General features: G+C 34.6%; 1 protein-coding gene across 12 annotated transcripts in view; it reads left to right on the top strand.

Annotated features, from left to right (window-relative positions):
- CCDC82 (coiled-coil domain containing 82) overlaps positions 1–20,273 on the top strand; it is a 37,546-nt gene that overhangs the window by 8,519 nt on the left and 8,754 nt on the right. For all 12 annotated transcript variants that reach the window (XM_016919904.4, XM_016919908.4, XM_016919905.4 and 9 more), the window contains 3 exon segments: positions 8,249–8,341; positions 10,592–10,716; positions 16,585–16,755. In XM_016919904.4, the coding sequence (XP_016775393.1) occupies positions 8,249–8,341; positions 10,592–10,716; positions 16,585–16,755 (389 nt within the window).

Raw genomic sequence — 20,273 nt, 5'->3', positions numbered from 1 at the left:
TTATCAGACTTTTTGAAGCTTCTCTCAAACAGTGAAACCTATCAGAGATAGGACGTTACTTACATGAAAATATAAATCATGGAACCTGAAAATGTAGGATATATTTAAGTTATTATTATTATGATTCCTATAATTCTACAAAATTTCAAAGATTGTTTTTATGATGTTTTACAGCTCTGGTAGGAACAAGGTGTTGGATGGATATACTTTTATTTTTTTTCTTTGAGTGCATTCTTTCCAAATATTTCAGAAAAGGCCATATTGACTAAAATAAAGCATGACATGACTTGATTTATATCTCATGATTTATAATAAAATAGTGGATTTTGAGATATGAATCAAATTTCAAGAAATTTGGCAGTTATAGAGATGCCAGTTACAGTTATCTCTACACTGCAAGTTAATGACTGTTTTCCTTATATCAGTAGGCATTGGTTCACTTGCCACCTGGACATTTAAATTACAGGGATACTCAATTAGGAGATATCCTATTTTGGGTTATCTAGAATGTGATGGAACATTTGCTGAGAGATGCCCACTCATATCAACTCCTGCCAATTAATGGAAATAAAAGGCTAGCATATGGGAACTTCAACTTCTCTACACCTTTTAGTTGTTTTTTTTAAGGGCACATTTGAATGGAATGTACAGAGTTCAAATATACCTCCTCACATACACAGTTTCCCCTATTATTAACCTCTTTTATTAGTTTGGTACCTCTGTTGGTACAGTTATTAACTGTAGTTCATACTTCACAACAGGGCTCATTTTTTAGTACCTTTTATGGGTTTTGTAAAAGTGTGTAATGACATGTATCTACCATTACACTATCATACAGAGTAGTTTCATTGTCCTCAAAATGCCCTGTGCTCTAATTCATTCTCCTTTCCTCCCTCCTCTGAATCACTGATGTTTTTACCCTCTCCATAGTTTTGCTTTTGCCAAACTGTCATATAGTTGGAATCACACAGCATATAACTTTTCAGATTGTCTTCTTTCACTTAATAATATGCACTTAGGTTTCCTCCATGTCTAAATGTGGCTTAATAGCGCATTTCTTTTTATCGCTGAATATTTTTCATTGTATGGATGTACCACAGTTTTGTTCATCCATTCACCTATTGAAAGACATCTTGGTTGCTTACAAGTTTTGGCAATTGTGAATAAAGCTGCTATAAACATTCATGTGCAGGTTTTTCTATGGACATAAGTTTTCAACTCATTTAGGTAAATATGAGGAGGTTTCCTTTAAATACTGAGGCTTCCTGTTAATACTGAGCATCTCTACCTCAGGAAGATGTATATGTTTTTATGCAACATATTTTATCTTGTGTATTCTTAATTACAGCTTCTCATTCGGCTCTATTATCTACTCAGTTCTCTTTATTTTCAATGGTTTTATCCCTACAAACTCTTTTTCCTCAACTTGTAACCAAGTTCATGCCTTTCCTCCTTTGAGTTGGCATGTTCCATTAGCTACTATTTTAAATTTTATCTTTTTGTTCCCATTTCCCAGTAACTCTACAAAGCACTGTATTCAGGCTCTTGCTTGTGTCAGTCCAGTGAAATTGTTCTTACTGAAGTTATTGATACCCTCCTAATTGCCAAAATACCTTTAGTTCTTATATTAACCAGGTATTGTCATGTACTTTACTACCATTGACCACTCTCACTTTCAGAATGCTCTTCTACTTTCTGTGGTACCCTACTTTTCTTGCATTTCCGTTTGTGATATTCCTTTCCTCTATTACTATTTACCATGTAAATTTTGATGTTTCCAGGGGTTCCATCCTCAACTATCTTCATTTTGCTTGCGGGTTTGGGCAGTCTCTTTCCCATTACTTCAGTCCAGTCGTTAAGCAGAAATTCTCAAACATTTATCTCTAGCCAAGATTTTTCCTGAACATAAAGCCTAATTTGTTTTTATCTTATTGAAGATTGTTATCAGACTTTCAGACATCTCAGGCTCAATAGGAACAAAACTGAATGATTAAGAGGTAATATGAAGGAGTTTTGGGTGGTGATAGAACTGTTTTGGTGTTGGTTATGTAATTTTATGCATTGGCCATAGAACTGTACACCAAAAAGAGTGAATTTTATGGTATATAAAGTAGTAAAGCTCAATAAAACAAGCCATGTGGGTGCCCCTACTTCCAAAAAACAAAAACAAAACCTAAATAGTTAACCAGCTTCCCTTTTCTATATTTCTAGTACCCATTAGAGTTCGTGACACATTATAGGAACTCATTGTTAAGTTCCTATAGATGATTAAGATAAGCATATTGGCTAAAGACTCCTGAATGTTACAGTTCAAGACTCAGAGAAATATTGGACATCAGATTTTTTCAAACATTAGAGAAAAAAATTCACATATTCTAGAGTGATAATTTATGATTGAGTTGATATTTTTAATATTTAGCAATTTTATACCATATCTAAATATAATAAATAAAATTTAATATAGACAGTTTTCAATTTGCCAGGGAATTATGTTCTAAAAATTGCATTTGAAAATCAAACTACATTTTCTCATTAAAACAGTAACCTATGTGGTGAATAATGAACACCACTCTACGACTTGGGTTAAGTTGTAATTAGGCTAGTATTCCCAGATTCATTCTCCTGCCAACGAATCATATTCAACATATGAGAATTTGGGAGAAAATCTCCTAACTCTAAATTCAGTATTTCAGTTGACAATCGGAATCAGTAGTCCATGTACTTGCCTTTTTGAAGTGAGCAATTCTTACCTATAGGAAGACATTTTGTAATTTCCTATCTGCCATTTGGCTCTGAGAGATGCACCACAGGGTAGTTTCCCTCTTGCTACAGTCATAGTCTTTTTCTTTTATTATCAATCCCTATTAGTGTCTCTTTATATTTATTCTGAAACTACAATTCTTGGAAAAGATATGGTAGGGAGTAGAGGGACAAAATAGTGGTCCATTGCATGCCACATTTACATAGTTCACACACTAAAAATATTGTATGCAGGTAAAGAGGAAAAATCTTCAGATTTGTGGATACTAAATATTATTTATCCAGTACTCTATTATATATTCAGAGTGACAGAATCAAGTAGTAGAGATAAGAGTAGAATACATTTCGGTCTACTAGTGCCTTGCTAGAACACTGGAAATTAGACTAAGTGAACATCCACTTAGTCTCCATCTACTAATTAAAGAAAATCATTCTATTAACACAATAAAGAGTGGGCCTAAGAACGGACTCAGAACCATTTATGTTAAATATTAAATCTTAGAACTTTCCCTTGTTCTAGGATAAGTAAAAAGTACCTGTGAAATTTATTGCAGTATAAGGTAAAGGTAGACTCAGAGGAAGAAAATAACTGTGAAAAATGTTTCATTAAAAGAAACAAGAAAATGCTATAGAGCATTTGCTATGCAGTCTATGAAAAAGAAGTTATAAGGAGATAACAATTTGAGGTGAAAGGGAGCTAGCTAAAATAAGAATTGCCCCAAATTTTTAAATGTAAAGTCAGAAATAAAGTCTATGGAAAGCAGTAGATAGCAGAATTAACAGTACAGAAAATCTCATGAATGACAGGAGATAGTTGAGAAGTTCTAGGGTAGAGAAGAAAAAAATAGTTATAAAGGAGAAGATAATAAAGGACTACAAACGAAGACCCTATTTCACAAATTTGGGGGAGGGAGTGGCAGAAATACAGAACAAATGGAAATGTAAAGGAAGAAAATTGTATAACTTTAGTTAGATATGTAAAAGAAAATTTGAATGTACTAAAAATCATACCATATTTTTGGATGGGAAAACATAAGATATGAATTCAAGGTTATTATAGAAGAAAGTATTCTTGAGGTATTTTCATAATGCGTAACACATTTATGCAGATTAAAGAGGCCCACATTGCTAATAAATTGATGAAAATAGTTTTGCAAACAGATGTATGAACTGTTTATGTAATTACAAGAATAAAGAAAAAGATCCCTAATCATTCTTTTTAGAACTATAAAAATGGCTTAATATTAGAAGTCATTAATATATTACATTAATGTATCAATAGAGAAAAAGTCATATAATTTATTGAGATTCTAGGAGAAACATTGGTAACATTCAATGTCCATACCTGGCTTTTAAGAAAAGCAGTTGTTAAAAAATTAGTAATAGGAACATACGTCCTTTACATGACAGTATTTTAAACCAAGAGACAACAGCATACTTAAAATGAGGAACATGACAAAAATATTTTCTACTGACTTTGTTCTAGATGTTTTGAAAAATGCAACAAGACATGAAAACAAAAGAAATATAACTATTGAAAAAGAAAAGACATTATTTGAACATAGTGTGTGTGTGTGTGTGTATTATGTACACACATATAAGCTAAAAGTTTCTGACTTACTTAACAAAGGATACAGAAGTTAAGAGAAGGGATATAAATACTTTAAAAGCAGGAGTAGATGTAGCATATCTTTTCATGGCTTGCATCACATTCTTTTTGCCCTACAGGGGTGAAGAGAGGGGAGATATGTTAAAGTAGAAAAAGAAATCAGTTTCTTGTTCTGCCTCTGCCTCATACACTAGGCTGATATCTCCATTCCAGAAGAAAGTACATCAAAAATCTACATGCTTTTACCTAAGCGAATATTTGTAAACATTCTCTTGGTTCTTGAAATAAATTTACCACTAGCAAGACCACATCCTCCTGGGGGTTGTGGGAGAAAGCAGAGATAGTGTCCAGGAATCCTTTAACAGTGTCCATCTCCAGCTCTGTAGTGTCCCAGGAAGCTTATCTCCCAGAAATATCCAAGAGAATCTGACTATTTTGAAATTGGTAAAAGATCTCAGAAAAATCACCAGATTCACAGTAAGTATGTAAATCTCAATGGTTCTCTTGTATAGTAGCAATAATTACTTAAGTGATATAATCAGGAAAAATTCCATCTACAATCGCAACCAAAATAAAGTTCCTAAGCCTAATATTAAGAAGAAAAGCAGGCCAGGCGCGGTGGCTCACGCCTGTAATCCCAGCATTTTGGGAGACTGAGGAGGGCGGATTACCTGAGTTCAGGAGTTCGAGACCAGCCTGGCCAACACAGAGAAACCCTGTCTCTACTAAAAGTACAAAAATTAGCCAGGCATGGTGGCGGGCGCCTGTAATCCCAGCTACTCAGGAGGCTGAGGCAGGAGAATCACTTGAACCTGGGAGGCGGAGGTTGCAGTGAGCCGAGATCGTGCCACTGCATTCTAGCCTGGGTGACAAGAGTAAGACTCCGGCTCAAAAAAAAAAAAAAAAAAAGAAAAGCACGGCTTTATAGGTTAAAAAAATACACTTTACTGTGAAACAGAACAGAAAACATGAATAAGCGGAGAGACAAGCATGTTTCTGAAAGGTAATATGCGTAGAACAAGAAGTTATTTCTTCTGAAATTAGTTTTTTTTGGTTAAACTTTGCAAAACAATTCTAAAGAATGACAGCCAGACCAGTAGGAAGGGCAGATGGTTTGAAAAAAAATCTTGGCATATATGTGAAATTAGTATGTGATAAAGGATACATGGAAATCAACAAAGAATGATTAGACTACCAAATGATTGGCTATAAGGAAATTGATTACCTTAGAAAAAATAAGTTATGTATAAACACAAGTATAGTTTCCTCTTTAATACTTTTTCCAGTTTTTTAAATAGTCATGGGGAAAACTTATTTAAAATGTTTAAAATATTGTTTAAAACAATATTCCTGGGACATTCCACAGAAGCTCATTCAATATAGGGATTAAAGCACTATGAGAAAAGCTCTGAAGGAGAGCTGAGCTCTAAGCCTTATTTTGCCTCCGTCTAGTTATGTCACCTTGGATAAGTTATTTTGTCATTGAGAATGCCATTTTTCTTAAGATGGGAGATTTGAATTTTATTTTCTCCAGTTTTCCATCCAAGTCTAAATTTTGTGTTGTGACATATATCAAATCTACCATGTATAACAATATTTAACTAGGGGATAGGAACATGAAATCTGGAGTTAGACGGGGTTCCAGCCCTAGTTCCGAAACTTACTGTTTGGTCTTAGGAAAGTTTTTCATCCTCTCTATATTTCAGTTTTCTCAACCAGAAATGAATCTAGGATAATGGTAGTATCCCACAGGCTTGTTGTGAAAAATAAAGCAATGCATGTAAATGCTTACAATGATGCCTGGCATATATTTTGCTCAGTAATATTATTTTTCAATTTGAAATTCCAGGAGCATTATCCCACCACCACCCACCAGTCTACTCAAGCATAACGAAATAGGTGCCTTTTTCCTGACTTTTTTGAAGTACATTCTGATATACATTGATAAAAGAAGAATCTTATGGTTAGGGACAAGACTTCTCAAATGATTTTGATCTCTGCCCTTTCAATTTCCTCTCAGGGTCTTTGAAATAGAGCAGCAGTTAGTTCTCAAGACTCTATAGCAAATGAGTAGCACTGGGCATAAGGACATTCAAGAATGATACCTTCAGTAGGATGAAATATTCTATGCAATTTGTATGATAGTTAAACTTAGGTGCACATGGGATGAATTTGATTTGTTTCTCAACACATCTGTTAATAGTCCCAGTTTCTCTTAATACCATTTGAGAAATGCTTTTATAGATACAGTTCAGATGGATTTTAACACAAATAAAATTGCCCAATATTATATTATGTCCAGAGTTTGATAACAGTCTAGTCAAAGTTAAATTCTATTGAAGTATTATTTCTTTTTTTTTTCTTTTTGGTCTGAATGTTTGCATGTCCCCCAAATTTATTTACTTATTTATTTAGAGATTTTTAATAAGATTCACTAGTGGCAATGTAAATAAATTACAATCCAAAATGAAATTAGACAAATCTATCTAATAAATAAATTCATAACCATTATTACTTGCTTATAACATATCTGGCAGAGATGTTTAAAATGTCAACAATATTAATTTTTTGAGGGTGGAGAGTAGGAGGAGGGAGAGAAGCAGAAAAGATAACTATTGGGTACTGGGTCTAATTCCTGGGTGATGAAATAATCAGTACAACAGACCCTTATGACATGAGTTTACCTGTGTAACAAAATGAAGTATTATTTCATTTTTCAATTATGCTGTACTGATTTTTAAGAAAATATTATATTCATTAAAGGCCATGATTATTGCCTTTGATCACAGGCCATCTAAAGGCTAATGGCCAAATGATCTGCTATTGTCATTTATTTTTATTATTACTTTATTTTTGTCTCTTTAGCACTTCTATAGGTGTTTCCTTAGAAAAGAATGCATACTAAAATGTACCCTAAAGTCTGAAAGAGAGTTATACAGCCTTTTGAGTAACTAAAATATAAATGAAGAGGGTTTTCCATGTTGAATCCCATCTTTCTTTTTACTTCAAGTGGAAGGAGAGTCAAAATCTATCCATGGTTGCTAATGATAGGTCTTATTTTGCTTTAATCCCTTGTCAGACATCTTCTATATTTCTCGAAATACTCAGTCTGCCCTTAATATGTCTTCACAGGTGCCCTGAGCAGGGCATGTATTCTACAGTGACTGTTGGATCAAGGAAGGGGTCGTGGTTGATAGAGAACATTTCCACAGTCATAGTAAACCCTGATCCAAAAGTAATGAGAATAGTAGGAATCTTCTCTCTTAACCACTGCCTGGCCTGTCACAACAGATGATGTCATGTGTGAGATTTGGTTAGCGAGGAAGTGCGCTTAAATATGTGGTATGGGGAAGGAAATAGACAAGTTTTCTAAATTGATGTAGAAAATCCTAAATCTGGGGCAGCATGAAAAGGGAAATGAAGTTTTTGTAGCCATTGGGGTTCTGGCTAAGATAGCAGTTCCCTGGACAATTTCATATGTAACGTGTTTTACAGAATAAGACATATTAATCTGTCTTTGGAGGTTTTCTCTCTTGTTCTGTCACTCTAAGTGTCAAATTGATAATTAAATATAGGTGTGCAAGGGATAATTTTTATTTTTTACAACTTATTTTAATATTCTCTGAACAGTTTTCTTAAGTTTGGGAAGTAAAGATTTGAAATTACAAGTAGACACTTTGGATTGGAAGCCAGTAAGTTTGGAAAATGGAGATTTGCTCCGTGACTAAACAAGTCATCGAGGAAGCTATAAAATTAGGATGATTAAGCTGTTTGTGCTATCTATAGTTTTAATTTCTTAGCAGTGGAGAATGGAATCTATTGTATTCAAGAAATTATTTTGTCTGCTCTGTTCTAATATTTATTTGAAATTAATTTCAGATTCTTTTAGTGACCACTATACTCATTTTGAAAGAGTTGTGAAGGCTCTTCTGATCAATGCTTTAGATGAATCTTTTCTGGGAACATTATATGGTAAGTTAATACTATGAATGAAACAATTGGTTTTTATTTCTTTTTCCAATTTTAAAACAACCTCACTTTTAAAACTATGTAGATTAAACAAAACCAATGAGGATCATTTGTAAGACCTTCCAATGTTTTCCCTGTAGGATCAACTACATCAAAACTCCATTCATGTAAAATGCTTGTTAGTGTTCATTATCTGAGATATGTGGAAGGTAAGTTTGTGACAGGTCCTTTCCCTTAGGGAGTTAACAGTGAATTTGACAGTAGAACACCTAAAACAGCAGAGTGTCTTAATACCCATGTGCCAAACCCAGCCTCTCTGAGCTCTGAATTTCATTAAAAGTTCCATGCTGTTTTCTGCTTTTGTGCCTTTGTCCATGCTGTTTCTTCTTAGAATAGAATCCCTTTTTGTCCCAGATGTTTTAGGTGAGTGTAAAAACATTTCTACTATGAATCTATCTATGACCCATTCACATAATATTTATCATTCTCATTTGTGCCACCATCATTCTGAGTATGGTAATACTCATAGTACTCATTTATATGCACTTTGCATGTTGTATTGAAAATGTATTTTTGCTTTCTTCCCTTATCATAGTGTGGGAGCAAATTTATAAATATATATAGATATATATACATATATATATTTATATATATGTATATATATCTATATATATGTATATGTATATATTTATATTTATTTATATTTATATATATTTATATATATTTATATTTATATATATTCATATATATTTATATTTATATATATCCCCATTTCTCTTGCATCTAGCACAGAATCTGGCATTTAATAGACTATAAATATATTGTGTTGAATAACTAATTGCCAAATAAGGTTTCATTTACAATATATTGAACAAATATTTATTGAATGTCTACTATAAGCTAGGCATTATTTGAGGGCTGGGGATATGACAGTGACTTAAGGCATATTAGATTCCTGCACTCATGTTACTTATAGTCTAATGGGAGAGACAGACAATAAATGAGTAAACAAAATATAACATAATATGATTTCAGTGGTGATTAGTTCTTGTAAAAAAAGAATAAAATAGGGTAAGAAGATCGAGAATAAGGGAAGGTAAAGTTTATGTTATCTGCTAGTTAGATTAGTCAAAAAAGGCCTCTTGGGGTAACTTTTAAACAGAAACCTGAATGAAGCAAAGGGAGCAAGTAATACGTGGATTACTTGCTTAGCAGAGGGCAAAGGAGGTGCTAAGGCCGTTAGGAAAGAGTAAGTTTGGTGTGTTCAAGAACAACTAGAAGGCCTTTGTGGCTGAAGTGGAATGAGACAGGAGAGAGGGAAAAGAGAGGAGCTCAGAGGAGTAGGCTGAGGACAGAAGGGCTTTGTAAGCTATGGTAAGGTGTTTGAATTTGTGATTATTTAAAGAAACATGATAAATTTATTAGTTAAATTAATTAATAAAACTTCAAATAAGGCAAGAAAATAAAGCTTAAATTCATATGATGACAGATGTATATAGAGAATATACTATGAGCCAAATCAGAAAGGCAGTAATGAGTGTAGCATGCTAAAGAAGAATGAGGAAAAGGCCTAGCTAGAAAAGAGTATTCTGATTTGTTGACACAAGGAGTTACCATGGGATCAGTAGAATGGAGTCAATTGTAGACGGCTTTGAAATTCAGAAGTTTGAACTTTATCTGGAATTCAGGGGCTAATTCATGTCAGTTTTGTATAAGAGAATAAAAGATAATTTGGTAAACTTTTTCATCTGACTTTTTTTGTTATCAGAAAGTAATGTTAAAGCTTCATGCTTACAAAGGGAACTTTTTGAGACGGAGTCTCACTCTGTCACCCAGGCTGGAGTACAGTGGTACGATCTCAGCTCACTATAAGCTCCCCCTCCCGGGTTCACACCATTCTCCTGCCTCAGCCTCCCGAGTAGCTGGGACTACAGGTGCCCGCTACCACGCCTGGCTAATTTTTTGTATTTTTAGTAGAGATGGGGTTTCACCGTGTTAGCCAGGATGGTCTCGATCTCCTGACCTCGTAATGCACCCACCTCGGCCTCCCAAAGTGCTGGGATTACAGGCATGAGGCACCGTGCCCGGCCTACCCTGTTTTTCCTTAATGTTCTGATGGAATGATTTTTTAAATATTTTTTTTCCTAATTTAAAATGCTTCCAACCAAGTTGGGAAGAAATTTTTAAGTATTAAATAGTTTAAATATTTCTAATTAACAAAATGATTTTTTTTGTTGTTTATCCCCTGAACAGATGGCACAAGGCAAAAATCATATGCAAAAGATATGCTAACATCTCTTCATTATCTGGATAACCGCTTTGTTCAGCCTCGTCTAGAGAGCTTGGTATCTAGAAGTCGTTGGAAAGAACAATATAAGGTACACAGTTTGTTTTTGAATCTCTGCTTGGGGGTTGGGGGCAGCAAACCTCTCAGGATTTTAAAATCCAGACTGAATAATCTTCTAAAATATTGGCATGTCTTTGTTAAATAATCAGCTTATTATTTCTCACATCTTCTAAAAGTTATTATTGTTTTAATCATTCACATTAACTATATCTATCCAATAATTAAGTGGTTCCAAATGATGAATAACTTTAGAACATCTCCAGGGCTTAGCCCATCTTTTAAAATGAGAAGATTGTCTCACACGGTGTTGTTATGTCAGAAAAGAGAGTTCCATGGTCAAAGAAATTTGAGAATCAGGGGTTGTAAGCTGGTTTCTTTACTGGAAGACTTTTCCCAAGCATTATATGTGAATTTATGTTATAAATATTCAAAGGGTGGTATGGAATGCAGTATTTCCTAAATTTGTGTTTTACTCTGTGAAGCTCTGTTTATGTAAACAGGTAACACCTGTTACCTGCTTGATTTCCATAACACATTGTTTGGGAAACACTGGTCTAGATAGTGTTTGGCATCTTTCTTTGCTTTAAGATTGCATAATTCTACCAATTTGAAGAATTTATAATTTATCTTTTTAATTTATAAGATTTGCCACATTTTGTTTCATGTACCAGTTATCTATTTTATGATCTCTAATAGCAGAGGATGTACTATATGATTTGTAAGGGTTTTCTCCCTGTTACTTCTAAGATTCTATATTCTAATGATTAGGAAGAGGAAAAATAAAAAGATAATTGAAGTTTAAGTTATTTAAAATCCTTTTAGCACTTAAATCATTAGTTCTTGTACCTCATTTATGCCAAGAGATTTGGTTTCATCCAAGGCTTTTCAGCCTTGTTGAATTATGTGGTGATAAATTAGCCATAGATTAGGTTTATAAGACAGTGTAGGATTACAGAAAGAGTTAAAAGACTTCAAGTTGGAGGATGGCTTGAGTTTAGGGCTATTGAGTTTTTGACTTTTGATAAATTTAACCTCTCTGAACCCATTTCTTCTTCATAGGTGGAAAATATTTACCTATTGTGAAATGAAATACTGTATATACTTACTTATTTTCTTTGAAGATAAAGTACAGGCACAGCTTTTAGAACATGGCATAAATACTGTTTTCTTTAATAGAAAAATAGCATATATAAGCATACCTCGTTTTGTTGCATTCCACTTTATTGCACTTTGCAGATAATGTATTTTTTTGAGATTGAAAGTTTTTGGCAACTGCATGGAGCAAGTCTCTTGGCACCATTTTTCTAACACCATATGCTTATTCATCTCTGTCACATTTTGGTAATTATTGCAGTATTTCAAACTTTTTCATTATTATTACATCTTTTATGGTGATCTGTGGTCAGTGATCTTTGATGTTACTATTATAATTGTTTGAGGGTGACAGAAACCATGCCCATATAATAGTGAACTTAATTTATAAATGTGTGTGCTGACTGCTCCACCAACTGGCCGTTTTCCCATCTCTCTTCCTCTCCTCAGGCATCCTTATTCCTTAAGACACAACGGTAATGAAATTAGGTCAATTAATCACCCTAAAATGGCCTCTGATCGTTCAAGTGAAAGGAAGAGTTGCAGGTCTCTCACTTTAAATCTAAAGTGAGAAATGATTAAGCTTTTTGAGGAAAGCATGTCAAAAGTTCAGATAGGCTGAAATGTAAGCCTCTTGCTCTTGTGCCAGACAGTTAGTCAAGTTGTGAATGCAAAGGAAAGTTCTTGAAGGAAATTAAAAATAATACATAAATGATTGAAACAGCCTTATTGCTGACATGGAGAATGTTTTAGTGGTATGGATTGAAGATCAAACTAGCTACAACATTCGTGTAAGCTAAAGACTAATCCAGAGCAAGGCCGTAACTCTTCAATTCCATGAATGCTCAGTGAGGTGAGGAAGCTTCAGAAGAAAAGTTTGGAGATAGCAGAGGTTGGTTCAATTTATGAGGTTTAAAGAAAGAAGCCATCTCCATAACGTAAAAGTGCAAAGGTGAAGCAGCAAGTGCTAATGGAGAAGCTGCAGCAAGTTTTCCAGAAAAACTAGCTAAGATAACTGATGAAAGTAAACAACAGATTTTTTCAGAGTAGACAAAATGGTCTTTTGTTAGAAGAAGATGCCTTTTTTTTTTTTTTTTTTGAGACGGAGTCTCTCTCCGTCGCCCAGGTTGGAGTGCAGTGCCGCAATCTCGGCTCACTGCAAGCTCCGCCTCCTGGGTTCACGCCATTCTCCTGCCTCAGCCTCCTGAGGAGCTGGGACTACAGGCGCCTGCCACCACGCCTGGCTGATTTTTTGTATTTTTAGTAGAGACGGGGTTTCGCCATCTTAGCCAGGATGGTCTCGATCTCCTGACCTCATGATCCGCCTGCCTCGGCCTCCCAAAGTGCTGGGATTACGGACGTGAGCCACTGCACCCAGCCTACTATCTAGGACTTTTATAGCTAAAAAGAAGTAAATGCCTGGCTTCAAAGCTCCAAAGGACAGGCTGACTCTCTTGTTAGGGGCTAATGCAGCTGGTGACCTAAGTTGAAGCCAGTGCTCATTTACCATTCCTAGAATCCAAGGGCCCTTTGAGAATTATGCTAAACTGACTCTGTTTGTGCTCTATAAATGGAACAACAAAACCTGAATGATAGCACATCTGTTTATAGCATAGTTTACTGAATATTTTTGGACCACTGTTAAGACCTACTACTCAGAAAAAAAAAAGATTCTTTTCAAAATATTATTCCTCATTGACAGTGCACCGGGTCACCCAAGAATTCTGATGGAGATTTACAAGGAGATTAATATCATTTTAATACCTTCCAGCACATCCATTCTGCAGCCTATGGATCAAGGAGTAATTTTGACTTTCAAGTTTTATTATTTAGGAAATAAATTCCAGGCCAGGTGTGGTGGCTCAGGCCTGTAATCCCAGCATTTTGGGTGGCCGAGGTGGTGGATCACCTGAGGTCAGGAGTTTGAGACCAGACTGGCCAACATGGTGAAACCCCGTATCTACTAAACATACAAAAATTAGCCAGGCATTATGGTGCACACCTGTAATTCCAGCTACTGGGGAGGCTGAAGCAGGAGAATCGCTTGAACCTGGGAGGCAGAGGTTGCAGTGAGCCGAGATCACACCACTGCACTCAGTCTGGGTGACACAGCAAGACCCTGTCTCAAAAAAAAAAAAAAAAGAAATACATTTCATAAGATTGTAGCAGCCATAGACAGTGATTCTTCTGATGTATCTAGGCAAAGTAAATTAAAAACCTTCTGGAAAGTATTCACCATTCTAGATGCCATCAAGGACATTTATGATTCATGAGAGAAGGTAAAAATATCAACATTAACAATTAAATTGAAACAATTTGATTCCAACCCTCCTGGATGACTTGAAGGGGTTCAAGACCTCAGTGGAGGAAGTAACTACAGATATGGTTGAAATAGCAAGAGAACTAGAAGTAGAAGTGAAACTTAAAGATGTGACTGGATTGCTGCAATCTCATGATAAAAATTGAATGGATGAGGAGTTGCTTCTTACGGATAAGCAAAGAACGTGGTTTCTTGAGATGGAAACTACTCCTAGGAAAGGAAAGATACTACAAACATTGTTGAAATGACAACAGCGGATTTAAAATATGGTTGTTAAAGCAGTGTCAGCGTTTGAGAGGATTGACTCCAATTTTGAAATAAGTTCTATTCTGTATAACATACAATCAAATATACAATCAAACAGCATTGCATGCTACAGAGAAATCTTTCATGAAAGGAAGAGTCAGTGGATGCAACAAACTTCATTGTTGTCTTAAGAATGGATGCAACAAACTTTATTGTCTTGTTTTAAGAAATTGCCACAGCTACCCCAGCCTTCAGCAACTAGCCCCTTATCAGTCAGTAGCCATCCTATTGAGGCAAGACCCTCTATCAGCAAAAAGATGCCTATTCACTGGAGGTTCAGATGATTGTTAGCATTTTTTAGACCTAAAGTACTTTTTAATTAAATGTAGTTTAAATTACATACATTTTAGACATAATTCTGTTGCATACTTAATAGGCTACAGTACAGTGTAAACATTTATGTGTACTAGGAAACCACAAAATTTGTGTGACACGTTATTGATATATTTACTTTATTTTGGTGATCTGGAACCAAATCTGCAGTTTCTCTGAGGTATACCTGTACTGTATTTATAGATTATTTAACTTTAGCCAAGTAATCTACATGTAAACTAAAATTTTTTTTATCTTCAAAGTAACCCCATGAGGAAGACACTATTTTTGGAGGGAATAGAGGGGTCTCGTTCTGTGACCCAGGCTGAACTTGAACTTCTGGGCTCGAGATCCTCCCACCTCAGCCTCCTGAGTTTCTGGGGCTACAGGCATGCGCCACTGTGGCCAGCTGGAGGGCACTATTATTTCCTCTCTTTTAGAGATGAGGAAACTGTCTCAGAAAAATAAAGTAACATAAGGTTCCACTGCTAATAATTAGACAGGCTGGTATTAAACCCAGAGTCTCAGACTCCAAAACCCATGCCTGTATGCCATATTAGGTTTTACCATATTGTGGTGGGTGATACTGAATTTGGATAATCTGATGTTGGGATAATAACTGTAAGATACCAAAAAGTATTAGCTGAAAAACTGAGACACAGATGATTCAGTAAGATCTTAATTAGGATAAGCTGGGTTATGCTTCAAAAGATAAAGAATATAACTAACAAACAAAATAAACCAACAATAAAATCCCAATGGCTTAACCCAACAAAGTTTATTTTCACTTATATATCCAGTGTTAGTCATCAGGGGTGCTCTGCTGATTGTAGTCACTCAGGGAACTGAGCTGATAGAGGTCGATAAAGGTTTCATCTTAACATGTGCTTCCATGGGGTACAGCAGAAGCAGGAAAGGAAGGTGGTTAGTTATCTATTCAGTCTGAATTTCAGCCTGTAAGTAATACATGTCATAAAGTGCCATGAAGTATGAGAAATATGAAAAGTTGACCACCAGAAAATGTAGTTTTCAATCATATAATATAAAAAGTAAACTGTCAGTATATTGGATACTTAATTACCATCCGTCTGGTAGAAGATATGAATGTGGTTTAGTAACCATGCTAATATGCTCACTGTGTGCAGTTCAAATATTGTATTAAAACCTAATCTACACTACCAATTAGAATAGTAGTATCTAGCACAGGCCTAGAACATAAGCAGAAATATTCAGGCACAAGTAACTTCATAGCTTAATAATGAAGCTTATTTATGAATGCCAAGTGTTTTCTCAGTTTGTTTACTCATTGATAACTGAGCTATTAAACTGTCCATATGAATACCAGACACATGGCAGTCCTAGTGCCAACTTGTTTTTTCCCCAGGACTGTAGTAAGTTATCATAGGAGGATTGAATTATTTCTGGAATATTTTTGTGGAAAATATATAATTCATATAATGGAAAGTGAATGTGATTTTTTTTCTCAAGTTTTAACTAGCCTACTTGGAATTATTTTTCTTATATCATCCTACATTTTTGCTGCTCCTATTTTTAACTAATACCTCATTAACACTAACTAGAGATGAGAAATGGAAAAGAAGTAGCAACTGCAGAAGTGTAAGAGATATGAAACTAGCTTTTTCCTAGTCTGGTTTATTTTCATGCAATAGCCAAGATTATAATTTTTTTTATTTAAACATATCTTGTAAAATACCTACTATGTGCTCAGTATTAAAGTAAGAAATGCCAGGGTGTTTTGCTCTTATATCTCTTTGTATTGTAATCCCTAAGATGTTTTAATTGGTTAGATTCTTACTTTTATTTTTATTCTTTATCTTTTAAACTTTTTAAAATATTTTTTGTTTTCAGGAGCGAGTAGAAAATTATTCTAATGTAAGTATTCATTTGAAGAATCCTGAAAACTGTTCCTGCCAGGCTTGTGGACTGCATCGCTACTGTAAATATTCAGTGCATTTATCAGGAGAGTTGTATAACACCAGGACCATGAAAATAGATAATTTCATGTCACATGATAAACAGGTATTTTCTTCCCTCTAATCTTAATTTTCAGTATTTAGAAATTTTTATTTCATAAATAATCCTAAGTATCCTAAGGAGAATTTGACCCAAGTGGAAACATTTTTAGCATATAATCCACCAAATTGGCAACCCACAAGTAAATAATGGAAGATAGCTGTTCATCTAATAGGAGAGAATTCAAAAAACACTGTGCTTCAACTAGACTCTGTTAGAAGTATGTCAGAGTCTAGAGCAATCACCACATAGTTAAGATGCTATTAATTCTGTATGAATAGAAAAAACTGAAGAGTAAGTGTTTTTTAGACAAGAGCATAGCAGTATAATGTGAAATGATAAAAAGCACAGATGCTGACAACTTCTATTTATTTTTTCAATCTTACTTTATAAGATTGCTGCATTTACAAATGTGAAAATTATATTTATAAATGCAAGAAATACTGAGCGCTTTTTCTGGTAAGTCTACGTATCCATGGAGGAGGTGTATATTTAGAGAGGTAGAGACCCAAAGTTGTCTCTGAAATCCTCCCAGTCAAGTATTAAGATGGAAATATAATATTTATCTAAATTCTTCTATTAAACTGGATAGTGATTTCTCAGTATTATCGAGCAGTAGTTGCCCAGATCCCTCTGAGAGATCTGGGTTGCAAGAATGACTTAGAAGGTTTCTATGGGGATAATGAATTCAGAATTGGTCTGTAATGTTTTGTTTGATATGTTACTATAAAAATATGAATATATATATATATTTAATAGTCATATGCAAATTTCCCCATTGTTTAAAAACTGATCTATGACTTTTTATGACATAAGATATCTGGAATCCTAGCAAAAGTGATTTCATACATTAGGGACCATGTTCTGTTATGTATATCAAATACATTACTGTACCTTCATGGTCTTTGCTGTCTATAGCTAATTCTGAAGAGGAAAGTGGAGTAAGAAAATCACTTCTAGAGCTCTGACATTCCTGTGAAGCAGTAAAGATTCTATATAAAATAGTTATTCAAATATTTAAAAAAACAATAAACTGAAAGCATGAACTAAAAGCAAAGAACATCAATATTGCCAGTCACATAAGAGAAAACTATAAAAGTTAACAAATATATGGGAAAATGCTTATTCTGCATGTAAGGGTATATAATTAAAACTACCTTAAGATGCCAGTTGGTAACTCTTAAATTGGCAAAGTATTCTCAAATCAAATGATAAAATGCAATGCTATCAAGGTTGCATTGAAACTAGTAAGTTCATGGAAAGTAAGATTCCTAGAGGAAAAAAGGGGTGATATGTATCTTTTAAAAATACTAGATTTTTAGAGCTAGAGTCACAAAGCTATATACATACTCAATGTCTATAAGTTTATCTTTTGCAAAGCAGTTCAGTAAAGAGCAAATGGTATAATCATGAAGTTGAAAAATAATGCTAGTTTGAAAGTATGATAATAATTAGTATTTGCACTGTCTAGGCATCTATATAAAAATGTGTGTATGCGTATATAACTATATGTAGACGTTAAGTTAGTTATTGGGTATGTTAAGAGAGTGTGATTAAATTTTTTTTTTAAATTGTTTTTTCAGTAATTTTTTCTTTAAAGTGAAGAATGACTTACAAAAATTTATCTTACATCCTACTTCAATACAATGTAAATGCATATATGTAAAGAAGGAAAGAAAGGGAGAGAAAATAAACCTAGTTATGATCCAGAGCGTTAAAGAGATTGTGCTTGGCCGGGCACGGTGGCTCACGCCTGTAATCCCAGCACTTTGGGAGGCCGAGGCAGGCGGATCACGAGGTCAGGAGATCGAGACCATCCTGGCTAACACGTGAAACCCCGTCTCTACTAAAAATACAAAAAATTAGCCAAGAGAGGTGGCGGGCGCCTGTAGTCCCAGCTACTCGAGGCAGGAGAATGGCGTGAACCCCGGCAGGCAGAGCCTGCAGTGATCCGAGATCGCGCCACTGCACTCCAGCCTGGGCGACAGCGAGACTCCATCTCAAAAAAAAAAAAAAGAAAAGAAAAAGAAATTGTGCCTAACCCCACACCCATCTTCAAGTTATTTTGAAAACTAATTCTTTATTTTGTGTTGCTGCTTGTAGTTACATAAAATTGAGACATTAACTAGGGTTCTTTTTGAGGGTGCAAATAATACTTTTAAGGAATTCACTTAACAGCAAATTTGTTTCATAAGAAAACTTTTCTCCTTTCTTTAGCTTCTTTGAAAGAAAGGATGCCTTGATGGAAAGTGGAATCAGTGGGGAAAGAGTAATTTTGGTTACAGCAGTATTGATAGGGTACTGAGACGAGAGGCCTTGGACCACCAGATTGTGATAAAGTTTAAGGACATAAATGAGAAGGAAATTACCTGGATGAAAGAGAGTTGTGAAATCTGAAAGGTAGTTTGGGAGAACTAAAAACAATCTTGGATTTATGTTTAGTTTTGCCCAGAGTCTATCCAGACTCCTTAAGATGCTTAGGATTTGGTGGGAAGAAGCAATAATTTTTGAGGGAAACGGCATTGTATAATATGTCTGTACAAAAAACAAACAAAAAACCAAACAAGGGCAAATAGAACCCTTTGGATTGGTATTGTACTATCTGTTTCTGAAGACCCAGAAACAGAAAACAAACTTTTCCCCAGACTTACTGTTTCCTTGAGAATCTTTTTTCTTTGTTCTTCATACTTTAACTTCCATAAGGAGCTGGCTCCTCTGCCTATAAATAAGAGCTTAGAGAAATACTTCAAAAAGCTACCTACAGTTAGCTAAATATTACCAAGTCTGCCTGGTACATGTTTCATTATATTTCCTTGCCTCAGTTTGTTATCTAGATTTAATTTACACTCCATGTGATATAGCTGTTAAATTAGAAATGAGATTCTTTCTTCTGCTTTAGCAAAATTCAGTGACAATTTTTAGCTCCATTTCCAATTTTTACATATGTGCGATCAGTTGGTTCATACTGATAACTGAACTGACTCAGTCTCATATTTATCAGGTCAGATAACTGTGCTTAACCGTGCATAGTGGGCCAGTCATCATTTATGTGTCATCTTCCTTATCTGCTTTGTGAACACTCACCACAGCACCTATTTTTCTATGGTATTTTTTATACTAATTTTCTTGTTAGAATAGTTTCCTTAATGTACAGAAATTGAACTAGATAATTACAGTTGTTCTAAATATATTTTTCTGGACATTTAAAGAAATCATTCTAACACCATAGATTAATGTTACCTGTTTTAGTATTTTATACAAATTGATTCCTACAGTGTAAGCTGTATTGTACTGTATACTTCAATTCATATGATAAAGAAATACAATGGGCTGTAACAATACACTAAAAACAGGAATGAGTGAGGGGTTAAGTTCACTTGGAGTATTACACCTATCCTTTGCATCTACTGTTTTCTGTGAAATTTTACAGCAGTGATGCCCTTCCATATAGCTTCTTCCATATAAAATGTGATCATGTTTTGGGAAAAAATACAAGAACATTTTAAGGTAATTTTCGATTTATA

Source organism: Pan troglodytes, chromosome 9, assembly GCF_028858775.2.
Source record: "Pan troglodytes isolate AG18354 chromosome 9, NHGRI_mPanTro3-v2.0_pri, whole genome shotgun sequence".
NCBI lineage: Eukaryota > Metazoa > Chordata > Mammalia > Primates > Hominidae > Pan > Pan troglodytes.
This window is presented reverse-complemented; position numbering and strand designations above follow the sequence as displayed.